At 41.3% G+C, this 12,948-nt stretch overlaps 1 protein-coding gene across 3 annotated transcripts in view; it reads right to left on the bottom strand.

Moving 5' to 3' along the window:
- Nucleotides 1-341: 341 nt before the first annotated feature.
- trioa (trio Rho guanine nucleotide exchange factor a) overlaps nt 342-12,948 on the bottom strand; it is a 157,217-nt gene continuing 144,610 nt past the window's right edge. For 2 of the 3 annotated variants that reach the window (XM_063013962.1, XM_063013953.1), the window contains 18 exons: nt 12,828-12,894; nt 12,644-12,747; nt 12,437-12,506; nt 11,255-11,344; nt 11,011-11,103; nt 10,868-10,918; nt 10,686-10,763; nt 10,390-10,581; nt 10,124-10,304; nt 8,842-9,614; nt 5,555-5,802; nt 5,302-5,440; nt 5,158-5,185; nt 4,886-5,048; nt 4,678-4,799; nt 4,312-4,591; nt 3,580-3,718; nt 342-2,877 (listed from right to left, as the gene is read on the bottom strand). In XM_063013962.1, the coding sequence (XP_062870032.1) occupies nt 2,332-2,877; nt 3,580-3,718; nt 4,312-4,591; nt 4,678-4,799; nt 4,886-5,048; nt 5,158-5,185; nt 5,302-5,440; nt 5,555-5,802; nt 8,842-9,614; nt 10,124-10,304; nt 10,390-10,581; nt 10,686-10,763; nt 10,868-10,918; nt 11,011-11,103; nt 11,255-11,344; nt 12,437-12,506; nt 12,644-12,747; nt 12,828-12,894 (3,364 nt within the window). In that variant the 3' untranslated portion in view covers nt 342-2,331. The remainder of the gene's footprint in view (nt 2,878-3,579; nt 3,719-4,311; nt 4,592-4,677; nt 4,800-4,885; nt 5,049-5,157; nt 5,186-5,301; nt 5,441-5,554; nt 5,803-8,841; nt 9,615-10,123; nt 10,305-10,389; nt 10,582-10,685; nt 10,764-10,867; nt 10,919-11,010; nt 11,104-11,254; nt 11,345-12,436; nt 12,507-12,643; nt 12,748-12,827; nt 12,895-12,948) is intronic. The other variant, XM_063013944.1, reaches the window with a different exon arrangement.

The raw sequence follows: 12,948 nt of genomic DNA, 5'->3' as shown, positions 1-12,948 counted from the left end.
AACGCTTTACAAATTCTGGAGATAAAAGTACATATAAAACATCGGTGAATATCAGTTGACTTTCACTTACCAGTTTTTTGTCCGTCCATTCAGAGCTGCTAAAGTGTCATCAATAAAACTGTAGAGTGGAACGAGCTCTGGCTCTGAGAGATTTTTAAGAAACTGCTCTGCCATGACAGACTGGAGATAAACACACTCACACTCAAGAGTAAAAGAAGACATACAGCCGCTACAGCCCATCTCGCTGTTATGCTCAGAATGCAGCTTGTGCTCACATGGAGGGTAAGTAAAGATGTGCGACCTCTAGAAAACTCTGTTCTAATAAACACAGTAGTCTACAAAATGTTTTGTATGTTTAATTTCAAAATAACTGATGGCAAAACAGAAACTATTTACAGCACATACTGTGTAAACACTTATGGTGTCTGTACAAAGAAATATACATGCAAAAGTATAAAATAACTGAAATAAAAGTTAACAATGATCATACATGATCATACAGACCGTAAAAAACAATGAGCACAAACTTAAAAAATATCAATTTAACGCAACATGTAAAAGCATCCAGTCTGACTTCCCATGATGTATCAGCATCTGTACAACTTTACAATGACAATAAATTAGAAGACGTGATATGGTACGAAGCAATGAAGCCACTGTGTTCCTTACTATAGAAAACATATGTGCACTCACCATCGACTGAGTTTCAGGAACTGAGCGCCAGCCAAATAAGGTGACGCAAGCACTGCAGATTACTGAGGATAAGAACGGCAGCTCAGCTCATATAATGAAATCTCTTCAGTTTCATGCCAGTTTTAGCACGGACTGTTGAAAAGATCTGAAGCCCTTGTGATACAACCATAATCTGTATCAAACACACGAAGGCTCCACATTAAAAGACCAAGACTGCCAATCAAACTGCAGACAAATCAATGACACTGTGAATGGTCAATAAAATTTATGAGAAGTCTACAAACTTAAAATATAAAGCTATGGTATACACATGTAAACAATCTGTCACGGCTAAGAAGGTGTAACTTAAAAAAAAGTGAAATGTGACAGAAAGTCTCAGAAAGCTTAGAGAGCTTTGGTACACCCATAACGACATTAACAAAAAAAGTGTCAAGAACGCATAAGTGCCATGTAGGTGAAGACCCTGTGGTGAGACAGGGAAATAATACTCAACTGAAGATAGTCCAGGTTAAATAAAGCAATTATCAGCAGAACTTGCAGTACCAAGTACATGCTTGTCTATATATTTATTACAGGTACAACAGATGTCTTCATAAATAGTTGCATAAAACGTTAAAGCCGCAACATTGCACGTGATAAGAATCTGGAACAGAACATACAGCGTGAGTGCATTTACAGTATTCAGTCTTGCTTTGAGCTCATAAATGAACTGCCACTCTGAATTTTGGCAGCCCTATGGCTATCTTCCCTCGGGTTCATCGCCTCTCTTACGCTGGGATGCTCTTAGTGAACAGATTTCTTAAAAATCAAGACATTTAAAACATGGTAGACACAGACTGTACAAAAAAAAGGCTTACACATCTTTAAACTGCACAACACAATTTGTTCTAGTTAAAGCAATCGAAAAATAATCACTTGCTGCACTTTAAAATCGTTACTATATGGCATATGATAGTTATTTTTGACAAAGCAACTTAAGCTAGGCAACCAAACACGCTTTGATTTTAATTCAAATGACTTAAAATAAACAGTCATATTTCTTCCTGAATTCAGACTGGCGAGAAACTCATTCACGTTTGTTATTTCTTTGTTTAGTTTTTTTCCTTTTTGCATTGTTTAGTTTCTGTTCATATGTATGTAACTGTGGATACAGTTACCACGTTATTTTAATTTACAGGAACCCTTCCGCTTGAATTTTTTTGACTTGAATACTGTAAAAGCGCAAAAAAACTGCTAGCTCCCCCTGGCTCAGACGAAAAAGGGGAAAAAAAGGTTCTCTCCATGATAGGTGCATGACTTTCTTTACAGAAAAGCTCTGCCACTGTTGTGCAGGTACATTTGTTCCACAATGATCAGTCCATGTGGAGGATTTGGATCATCGATCAGTGAAATAGTTCAATATATATTCATTCGTTAAATCTCTTACAAATCTTCATTACATTTTAAACCAGCCAGTAGCATAAGACTGGGAAAGAATAATAAATCCACGGACGTCGCTCGTCTCTGAACTGTGTTCTACACGGCTCGGATTAAATGAGGTGCTTATTTCCACATGCTCACAATGACTCAGGACATTTCTTTCAAGGCCGCTAAAACAGGATGAGATCTGTGTATCTTTGTATGAATTAATCTCCACTTTCAGCTTCTGGGTTGAAGTCTGCTGTGCAGGAAAGGCCTAATGGCTCCTAAGGGCCGTAGGTCATTGTGGTGTTTGCGCCGCTCAATGAAGGAGATGAGTCTGGAGGTGTCGATGCCCTCTGTGGAGCCTTTGCTGCTCCCTGGCCTCAGCCAGGCCTCCTGTAGGCAAACACCTGGGGTGGGTCGTCTGCTGGGCTCTTTCCTCAACAGCAAACACACAAAGTCCCGTGCCTCCTGGGTTATACCCTGAAAGTAATCATCAGGGAAGCTGAAGTCCAGACGACAGATGTTCAGGCACGTCTCCTCCACACTCTCGTCCAAGAAGGGTGAAGCCCCGCTCAGAATCACGTAGGTTACAACCCCGAGGCTCCAGATGTCTGAAGAAAGAGAAACAGGCTCTCCTAGCACCAACTCTGGGGCAGCAAATTCAGGACTGCCCAGGAGAGGGTGGATATAATGGGCGGAGTTTAGCTGCACTGCATCCCCAAAATCCGTCAGTTTTACTGTCAGTTGAGAAGAGCTCTGATCCACCACCAGATTTTCAGGCTTAGAAAAGAAATGTTTGAGAATTAGGAAATGCATCATACATAAGCTAAATATAAATATTCATTTTATGGTCAAAGGTTATGGATATACTTAGGCTTTTTAGGGCTAGACTTTAATGATATCTAAAAAAAAATTTGAGAAATTTTATAACACAATTTGTGGTTTCTAAAGGTGAGGCTCAAAAAATGGCAGTGACCAAAACGTATGTCCCAATCCACACCCTATCACAATAAATAAATAGTATGCCTGATAAAAGCTTTACCAAAGATATTGTTTCATACTATGTAGCACACTAGATACTGTTCGGAACACAGCCAAAATGTCATTAGCATGTGCAGTATACACAATGCCCTCCTGAAATAGATACAGATAAAAGCTCTAGGCTAAAAAACACCAGATAACATTAGCTAAATATGAAGTTGGGCCTAACTATGGTGTACAATATCTATATATGTTTTTTCAAGGCAAGAATTGTGCAGTTGCTTTCGCATTACTGCAGAGTTAAATCACAGTCGATCACGTAAAATCTTTCCCCAGATTTCATATAGTAAACAATCTTGGCTGGCACTGTAATGTAAGCCTTTCTACTACATTTTTATATGTGTATGTATATATCAAACTTTACATTACTGACAGAGTTTGGTTCTGCATTATAGTATAATATAATCTGCATATGGTGTAGAATGAAATCTTCAAACTGACCTTCATGTCCAGATGGGCTATTCTGCAGTTATGAAGGTAGTGCAAAGCTTCCAAAATGTCCCGCAAGTAAAAGGCAACTTTCTCCTCAGTAAGGTTCCCCCAGCTGACTATGAAGTCTAGCAGACGTCCCTGATCAGCCCTGTCCACAAACACACAGCAATAAAAAAGTAATGTAAGGCAATTTTCAACACTTTATTTGACAGTGTGGTACAGCATGGCTACTTAGCTATACGCAAATATTTTGCACATTTGGTACCAAGAGTATATTTGTGTGTACCTAGAGTAGACTGCAGACATTCTTTAACATTCATTCTCTTATCCAAAGCGACTTACAGTTGTGACAGTATATATTCTAAGCAATTGAGGATTAAGGGCCTTGCTCAAGGGCCCAACAGTGGCAACCTGGCAGTGGTGAGGCTTGAACCGGTGATCTTCTGATTACTGGACCAGTACCTTAACCACTAGACTACAGACCTGTTGAATATTGGAATTACTCAGGATGAATAAATGAAACATTATCTAAAACGACAACTTTTTAGAGGTGAAATCAATTTTAGTATTTTTAGTAATCCCTTGATCAGATGGGAATTAGACCTACAGTATGTAGTTATCCAAATTACAAACCATTTTGGATTTGGATAAGTAATATATGATGCTATACCGTACTGTCATACTGTACATCAAGGGTGTTTATGCATGTGCATATACGTATATGCACTTTTTTATACTTACATATCCAGTACGAGTGCATAACTGCTGGGGGTCTCAAAGACATCCTGCAGGCAGATTATATGAGGATGCTGTAGTCTTTTTAAGATGCTGAGTTCCTGAGTGACCTGATCCCGTTTCATAAGTTTTTTATTAACCATTTTAACAGCTACAGTGTGTTTAGATCCCTTCTGGTCACAGCGTTTAACCACAGCGAAGCGGCCTCTGCCCAACTCTGCCACCTCAGTGTAGAAAGTCTCAAAGTTGTCTTTCCACATCACCCGGATTCCATCACTTGAAGTGCCTATAAGAAGATTAAGTTCGTGACTGTCTAGTTTGTTCATGTTACAGTTCAATTCAAACAAGTGTGCCTGAGTTGTGTGAACTTACCCAAAACTCTGAGACTGGCAGACGTACTGACACTGCCTACATCATTTGTGGCGATACAGGTGTAAACACCATCATCCTCTGCAGCCACACCCACAATGCGCAATGTGGCCTCACCAGTGTCACTGCGATATGGAAATCATGATTAATCAATCAATAGACACAACAGACTGTAACTTGTATAACAGAATAAAAGTATATGAGCTTTCACCTGTAGGCAATGCCATAGTGACCATTGTTGCTCAGCAGGTCTTGGTCAGGGCCTCTCCAAGTGATGGTGGCTTTGGGGCGGCCACACACTTTACACCTTAGTGTGACGCATTCGCCTTTATCACAGGTCACGTCACTCAGTGGAACAAGGATCTCTGGCGGGACTGGACACACAAGACAATATGTTAATACATTCACTTCATTTTACACTTTTGAATAAGGCTTTTTGAAAAATGAAATGGATCGACAGGCTAAATAAATCAGAAAGCTTACCATCATAGATGTAATTTGGATTCAGAAGCTGAAAATAAAAAGAGAAGAGCACTGCATCAGTGACAATCATAAGCAGCTTTGAAAACGGCCATCAGAGAACCAAGCTTGCTACAAAAGCAAGATCAAATGGGATATGCATATTACCTTTACAGATACCTTATTAGCTAAACCCTCTCTGGACTTCCTGTATCCGTTCTCCAGTTTGCTCTCCTTCTTGCCTTCTTTCTCTCTTCTCTCTGACTTTTTACGGATCCGTAGGGATGTGTGCCATGAAGATGATTTCCTGCTCAGAAACAAACCCTTTATTAGTTTTTTTTTAACCAACAACCAGCCACCTGGCCAAGACATACTACATCGACTCGAGTACTACATTACTGGTAAAAATTTCTGCTCTTACTTTATGGTAGACTCTGGAGCATCGGGGTTGCTGGTAGAGGTGTGGCCCAATACATAGCCGGGGATCCAGCCCTCAGCGGCTGGGCTCTGATCTGTAGCGGCGCGGAACACCAGGAACATATTTTGCTGGTTGGAGGCCAGAATCTGCACCACCTCACCCTGACACACATTAATCTCATCCTCTTTTAGAGCCACGTAGTCCTGCGTCACGAGCATGGTGGAAATGTTACTGCTGCTGCTGCTTTCACTCTGAGGAAGTATGACAGAAAGACACACACAGAAATATGCTTAGCTGAACTAATCATATAAACAAAGGTCAAACTTTAAAACAGAAAAACACATTTTAAAGTGCAAAACCCAACCACACCTACACAACCATGCAAATATACAGTTTATCATTAATATTAGCTTTTTGATGCTCCATCATAGTGTCTGAGGTTTAGAAGAAAACCTGAAAAGCCATGCATAATAGAATTTGACACAGGTCCCACAGAGAAGGGAAAGGATGCAATGAGAGACCAGGGGCCATATGTGTAAGTGTACAAACATACCCACAATTATCACTTAATTGTTTATTTAGATTGTTTTTGATCATAAATCAGAGCACGGTAGTAAAATCAAGCACATCCATGCTTGGGCCTTTCCTAAACTGTTGCCACAAAGCTGGAGGCATACATTTATGGATAAATATAATCAAGGGCAGATGAAATCCCTTCATTTGTCATATAAACATATACACATTTACAGTACAATGAAATTCTTTACTCCCATATCTCAGCTTCTTTGGAAGCTGGGGTCACAGCGCAGGGGTAGCCATTGGATGGCATCCCTGGAGCCGAGAGGTTAAGGTCCTTGCTTAAGGGCTGAACTGTGGCTGCATTGCAGAGCCAGGATTCGAATCCACAACCTTCTAGTAACCCACAGCTCTACCCACTAGGCTACCACTTATATATTTATTTTATAAAACTGATTTAAGCTGTTAGCAACTAATGTGGCTAAAAAACTGAAGCCAAGAATCTGTAGCGGTATACTTTTGGCCATAGGTGTATAGGTTCTTTTCAAAATCTACACTAAAGCATCATGTGGAAGAGTTTTTATAAGTATATGATTCCAGTAAATTTTGCATCTGGCCTTTTTGCAAACTGAAAAATTGTCACTCAATATGCATACTACACCTCTAAATAAATGCCGTGCACAACATAAATTTACATGCCAGGTTTTAGAAATGTTTAATAGTGGGTTGGCCAAATTTTACATGTACACCTTTCACACATACAGCCCCAGTACTCATCACATCATTCATATTTTTTTTTTTTTATTTTTTATTTTTTTTTTTTTATAAATTTAGCACGTCCAATTTCGTCCCATCTATCATCCTCTCATTAGTGCGGATTCCTGCTCCTGATTGGGGGCTGACGAGGCCGTTCCACGCCTCCTCCGAAACGTGCACAGCCAATCGACCGTCTTATCACCCACACTTGACGAGTGTAGCGTGGCAGAGTATTGTGCACGGAGGATCACACATTGCGCCACACCCCCCTCCCGTCTCCATACAGGCGCCACCAACCAGCCAGCAGAGGGCGCAACCGCCCCGTTCCTGAGAGAGCATCCCCTACGGTCTCAAGTCCCGCCCCCCACCCGGACAACAGGCCAATCGTTGTCCATAGCCGCCCAGCCTCGACCGTGAAGGCAGAGCTGGATTCGAAACGACGCTCCTTCGAAATCCAGCTCTGGTTGCAGCGCGTGTCTTTTTACCGCTGCGCCACCTGAGCGGCTCATCACATCATTCATACAGTTGAGATTTAAACACACTTCTAAGGGAATCGTATGTCAAGGCAATCCTGGAAATGTATGACCAAATTACTGGAACACACTTTATTGGAAGTCCAAGGTATTAAAAATATGCAACAAAAATGTCAACTGAAGTAGGCAGTTGATCAAATAAAAAAAGAAAGGAAATTATCTAGTTTGTTTGTTTATTAGGATTTTAACGTCATGTTTTACACTTTTGGTTACATTCATGACAGGAAACGGTAGTTTATCTTCACACAAGGTTCATCAGTTCACAAGGTTATATCGAACACAGTCATGGGCAATTTAGTGTCTCCAATTTACCTCCCTTGCATGTTTTTTTGACTGTGGGAGGAAACCGGAGCTCCCGGAGTAAACCCACGCAGACACAGGGAGAACATGCAAACTCCACACAGAAAGGACCCAGACCGCCCCACCTGGGGATCGAACCCAGGACCTTCTTGCTGTGAGGCGACAGTGCAACCCACTTAGCCACCGTGCCGCCCAATTATCTAGTTAAATGAACAAATATGTTTTTTCAGGGAATATGGGGTTAGAAAAAGTGTTCTAAAAAAAGAAAAGAAAACAGTTGAAAAGGAGAACACTTGGAGAAATCATTGAAATAACAGGACTGCTTGACCATGTTGAAGTTCACGTCCCTTACAAGTATGCATAAACTTTTGAACCTGAGGGGTTTTATTTAATCAATTTAAATTAATGTTTATCTAGAATGAATCAAGTGTTGGCTTTTGTATAGTTTTACTTAGAGCATATGGAATTCCAGAGGAAATAAATCCCAAATCCACAGAGTCTGTGTCTGTGGCCAAGATTGTTCCTAATTTACAATGGTTCTTGGTTTGTGGTGCAAAGTAATAGCGCAATGAACTGTGCAGTGCGTGAATACGGACTGAAAGTGAAAGAGCTGCTATTCCATTGCTGTACCAGCAGATGTTATCAATACAATAACAATGTGAATAATGAATGTGAATAGTCTGTGGAACTGCATTTCCTTTAAGAAACAGTCTGATTCAGCCTAAAATTCTATTAAAACACATTGAATCGCAGAAAAATGGAAAACCAAATGCTCTAATGTAGTTTCCATAAAAATGAAGAAAAAATGTTAACAAGTCAGCAATCCAGACAGAGCCAGAGAGAGATTTGGCCTCAAACATTAAACAGATAAAAAGAGATAAAGCTGGGAGAAGTTTTGAATGAGAAGATAGGTGTTTTCTTTTAGTTTTAAACCTTTCAAGAACCCCCCACATACACAGATGCAGAGGTTAGTACTGGGTAGCAGTGAAGATGTGTAACAGTCGAGGAAGGCAGATCAGAGTTTGAAAATCCCAGTCATCAGCAGCAGAGAGAAGAGAGATTCTAAGTGGGGTTAGTAAGTGTATAAGTAGACAAAAGAGGAACATAAAGCAGCAAGATCTTGTAAAGGAGAGCTGCAGGAGAGCTGGGGCTGAGCTGCAGGAAGCGCTGAAGCACGGCTCTTACCCCGTTACTCTGGGTGGACTGGATTGACTGCTCGCTGGCCGAGGAGCACGTGCTCATGCGGTCTGCGTCTTTACTGTGGCTGGAATGCCGATGGCTTTGGTTCTGATTGGGCCGGCTCAGCGATTCGCAAGTATCTCCAGGGAAGGTGAAGGAGCTGGGTCGACTGGCAGGAGAGCCTGGCATGGAGCTCCAGAAGGTCGTAGAAGAAGAAGGAGTGGTGCAGCCACCGTTTTTCGGGCCGGGACTGCAGGGTGCCAGGAAGTCTTTATAAGCTGGTGGGGCTATAGGAGTGCCTGCTGGGGTGACCGGTGCTGACCTTGGCTTTACCAGTGCTAGTGGGGGCACTTTGGCTCGAGGGATAGGGGCTGGATTTGGTCCATCCGGATTCTCTTTCTCTTTGGAAGCATCCTCCACAGACTCACTGCATTTAGCCTGAGGGATGTCTGACTGCTTTAGCTTAGCGGAGTCTTGGCTTGTAGCAGAGTCTGTAGGATAAGGGGGTGGGGGCCTAGAAGGCGTACCTGAGATTTTGTCGGGGCCGTCCGGTTCATTGACTCCGGGACCCTGGGCGGGGGAGAAGTGGCGAAGTGGCTGAGGAAGGCGCGAGGGTTGTGGGATACGGGAGGGGCGAGAGCGCGATCCCGATACGACTGGGGTTGCCACGCCCCCTCCGGGAGCCACACCTTGTCCTCCACCACTGACAGAAGAACCTATTGGAGCACTCGCACTCCCTCCCACATGGTTCCTCTGGAATTCGATTGGAGAAGTAAGCGCTGGAAACAAGAACAGAGCAAGAGATCTGAAGTTAAGTTGAAGTTTCTTCCACCAATATAGTCAACAATCTCCAAAAGCGTGCACTTCTGTATCACACACAAGCTACTAAGAGGGTTTAAGAGGGTGAGGGCTGACATATGCTTCCTCTAAAGCATGAGAGGCCAGCCACAAGTCATGGTGAATTCAGGTATTTACATTTTCTGCATTTAGCAAACACTTTTATCCACAGCGACTTACAGTACTGTGAGAGTACACTGTCTAAGCAATTGAGGGTTAAGGGCCTTGCTCAAGGGCCCAACAGTGACAACCTGGCAGTGGTGGGGCTTGAACCAGCAACCTTTTGATTACTAATCCAGTACCTTATCCACTAGGCTACAACTGCTGTGCAAAAACTGTTTACTTTGATTAACAGCTTAAAAACATTTACAAAATGTACAAACACCATTCTTAAAAAGCTAGGGCATGCAACTTAACTACAAATGAAATAAATACATCAAACGTGTTATACCATTGAGAAAGTTGCGCTGAGTTTCTAGGATCTGACTGATCTGCAGGGTCCAGACCTGCCGGACTCCAGGGTGGGAGGAGTGCAGGATGAAGGCTTCGATGCTGCCATTGGGCATTCTGGAGGTCAGTGTAAATTTACATGGGTCACCATCCACACTGTCCTCCAGGCCCAAACAGTTCACCTACACACACACACAACACAAATACTCATTTCCACTGTTATACCACAACATTCTAATGATTCAGTAGCATTCGGGGGGCACTCACCTTGATGCTGTTCTTATAAAGGAAACCAGGCATAGAGAAACCTCTCTTCTTATCCAGAAGCTCACTAAAAATTACAATCTGCTCGAAGAGAAAGACTCTTCTCTCCTTCATCCTGCCCAGCAGTGCTCCTTCAGAATCTGACACCATGAAGGTGTCCTGCAATAGAAGCCGTCCCTGAGCCACTATTTTTCCCTGAGGGGACAAAAAACTGAATTCAGACTTGTATAAATGGTAAAACATGCTACTCAGCTACTTTTAGAGCTGTTTTTATTTTGATCAATGACTGGCTGTCTTACATCAAATCCCTGGAGTCTCCCGACATTCATCATGTCGTTGCAACGCTTTGGTACAATGCACATGACCTCAACTGCTTTCTGTAACACAAGAACATCACTGATCAATCTACAGAAAACCTAAAAGTAAACAAAGACATGACCGGGACATTTAAATGGTGCATGATGTGAGGTCATGTGCTTACCTCCAAATCCAGTAAATCTAGCCCAGCTTTTTTGGAGAACTTGAGTAAATCCTATAAAAATAAGCAAAGATTTATTGTACAGACTACTGGAAAGCCCAGATACAGACAGCATATTCCTAATAGTAAGGTTGTAATGAACTGACCTTGAGCAGCAGCTGGTACTTCATGATTCTTTGCACTGGTTTGATGAGCAAGTCAGTGAGCTGCAGCCTGTGACCCAAACGCTGCTTAAGATCCTGCCAGTGACAAACAAATAGTAAACGTTTGCATGATCTCAAAACCAAACGGAAAATAGAAGCAACACAATATACAACCATAATAAAAATGAACTCTAATGGGCATCAACAAATGTACAATTGCCACAATAAATATTTGTTACACACATACCTCAAAGTAGGTGTCTATGTACTCTGAGACAGTGTGTTCAGATTTGGGTTTGTTTTGGCAGTAAACAATGTACATGTGCAACCTCCGCTCCTGCAACAAGAAGAAAGTGATTGTTAGTCTAGCACGTCTAATAATCAGATATTATAATTATCTATCTGAAATTCTAAAATGACTTAAAATGTTATCTTTTTATCTACCCTCATTAAAAATACCAGAATCAATAAATAGTTCTTGATATGTAAGGGATCTTTAAAAAGTTTCCACACTTTTATATTTTGGTTGGAAACGGTGAGGGCGGGAGAAGTAGTAATTGGTCGTGTCTGAGAGACTGAGAGGGATGCTCATAGTCCGGATTTAGGGCCATCTGATTTCCACCTGTTTGGACGCTCAAAAAAGCTTTAAGGGAAGAAGATTTTCATGTGATGATGATGATGTGAAAGCAGCAGTGCATCAGTGGCTACACGCTCAACCAAAAACATTTTTTGCTGATGGCATTAAAAAGGTGGTACGACGCTGGGAAAAATGCATCGGAAGGTGACTATGTAGAAAAGTGATGTCATTTGTTATTTAAAGTCTTAATAAACAGAGTTTAAAAAGTGCTGAAACTTTTTGAAGAACCCTACTATAATTTGGAAATGCCCCCCAGGCCACCTAGCTTGCTAAACATTAAAGCTCATCTGTCTCAGGTAGACACGAGTGTGATTTTAATTTCTATGATGAAATTCTCAGATTTCTGTTTAAAAGCAGTCAAACAAGTAAAAATATTTTATTTATTATTTTATGTTACATTTCGCAGCCACATTTATTCAGTGATGCTTCAAATAACCAAAACATCCAGCAGTTTGGCTGTGTCTCAAACTGCATGCAGCTGTCCCATAACTGTAAGATTTGTAGCCCAGTGGATATTGTTGATCACTAGGCCACCAGTTACCTTGTGTACTAGACTGAAATTAATTAGGGGCTTAAACAAAGGGGGGGATTTTAGTATAGGTGTGTCAAATCCTTATATTCTGTGCACATTTATATTCTGGATTTAGATTACATTCTCAGAATTGTCTTTATTAGTAGCCAGACATGTTTTAATAGTCCCCACTAACCCTGACGTTACAGTGCTAATGATACCATGCTGTGATGCCTCCCACCAAATATAAATAAATACATCATACAAGTGAATGAACTCACGTGTTTTACAAACAGAGAGCCCAGACGATCAGGGTCATCAAGGCACTTCTCCAACTCTCCCAAAAAGAAACTGAAATAATGAAGATTGCAGTTATAAAAAACATTAATTGTGACACATATTACAAATATACATACAACCGTTCATATATCTCCATATATTAATCTAGATAGATAGATACAGTACATTCTGAATGAATGAGTACATACTCTCGGTGCCAGTCATAGATCTGGTGGATGTTCCCAAATACAATCTTGTCTTTTCCCTTCATGTCATCTGGAACACCTTCCTCTTTCATCCTGGCCATATAGCCCTACAAAAGCAATAAAAACAACATTGTAATACAGAACAGGCTTATTTTAAGATCATTTCTAAAAGCTACTGGTCACTCACCTCAACAACCAACCCAAGATCCCTTACATAGTCCCTCTCCGTCTCCATCAGCTCCAGAAGTATGTAGCTACAATCAGACAAACAGGATAGCATTTAGATAAATAATATACATTTAAATAGG

Source organism: Trichomycterus rosablanca, chromosome 2 (assembly GCF_030014385.1).
Source record: "Trichomycterus rosablanca isolate fTriRos1 chromosome 2, fTriRos1.hap1, whole genome shotgun sequence".
Taxonomy (NCBI): domain Eukaryota; kingdom Metazoa; phylum Chordata; class Actinopteri; order Siluriformes; family Trichomycteridae; genus Trichomycterus; species Trichomycterus rosablanca.
Note: the sequence above shows the minus strand (reverse complement) of the source record. Positions and strands in the feature narration are given on the sequence as shown.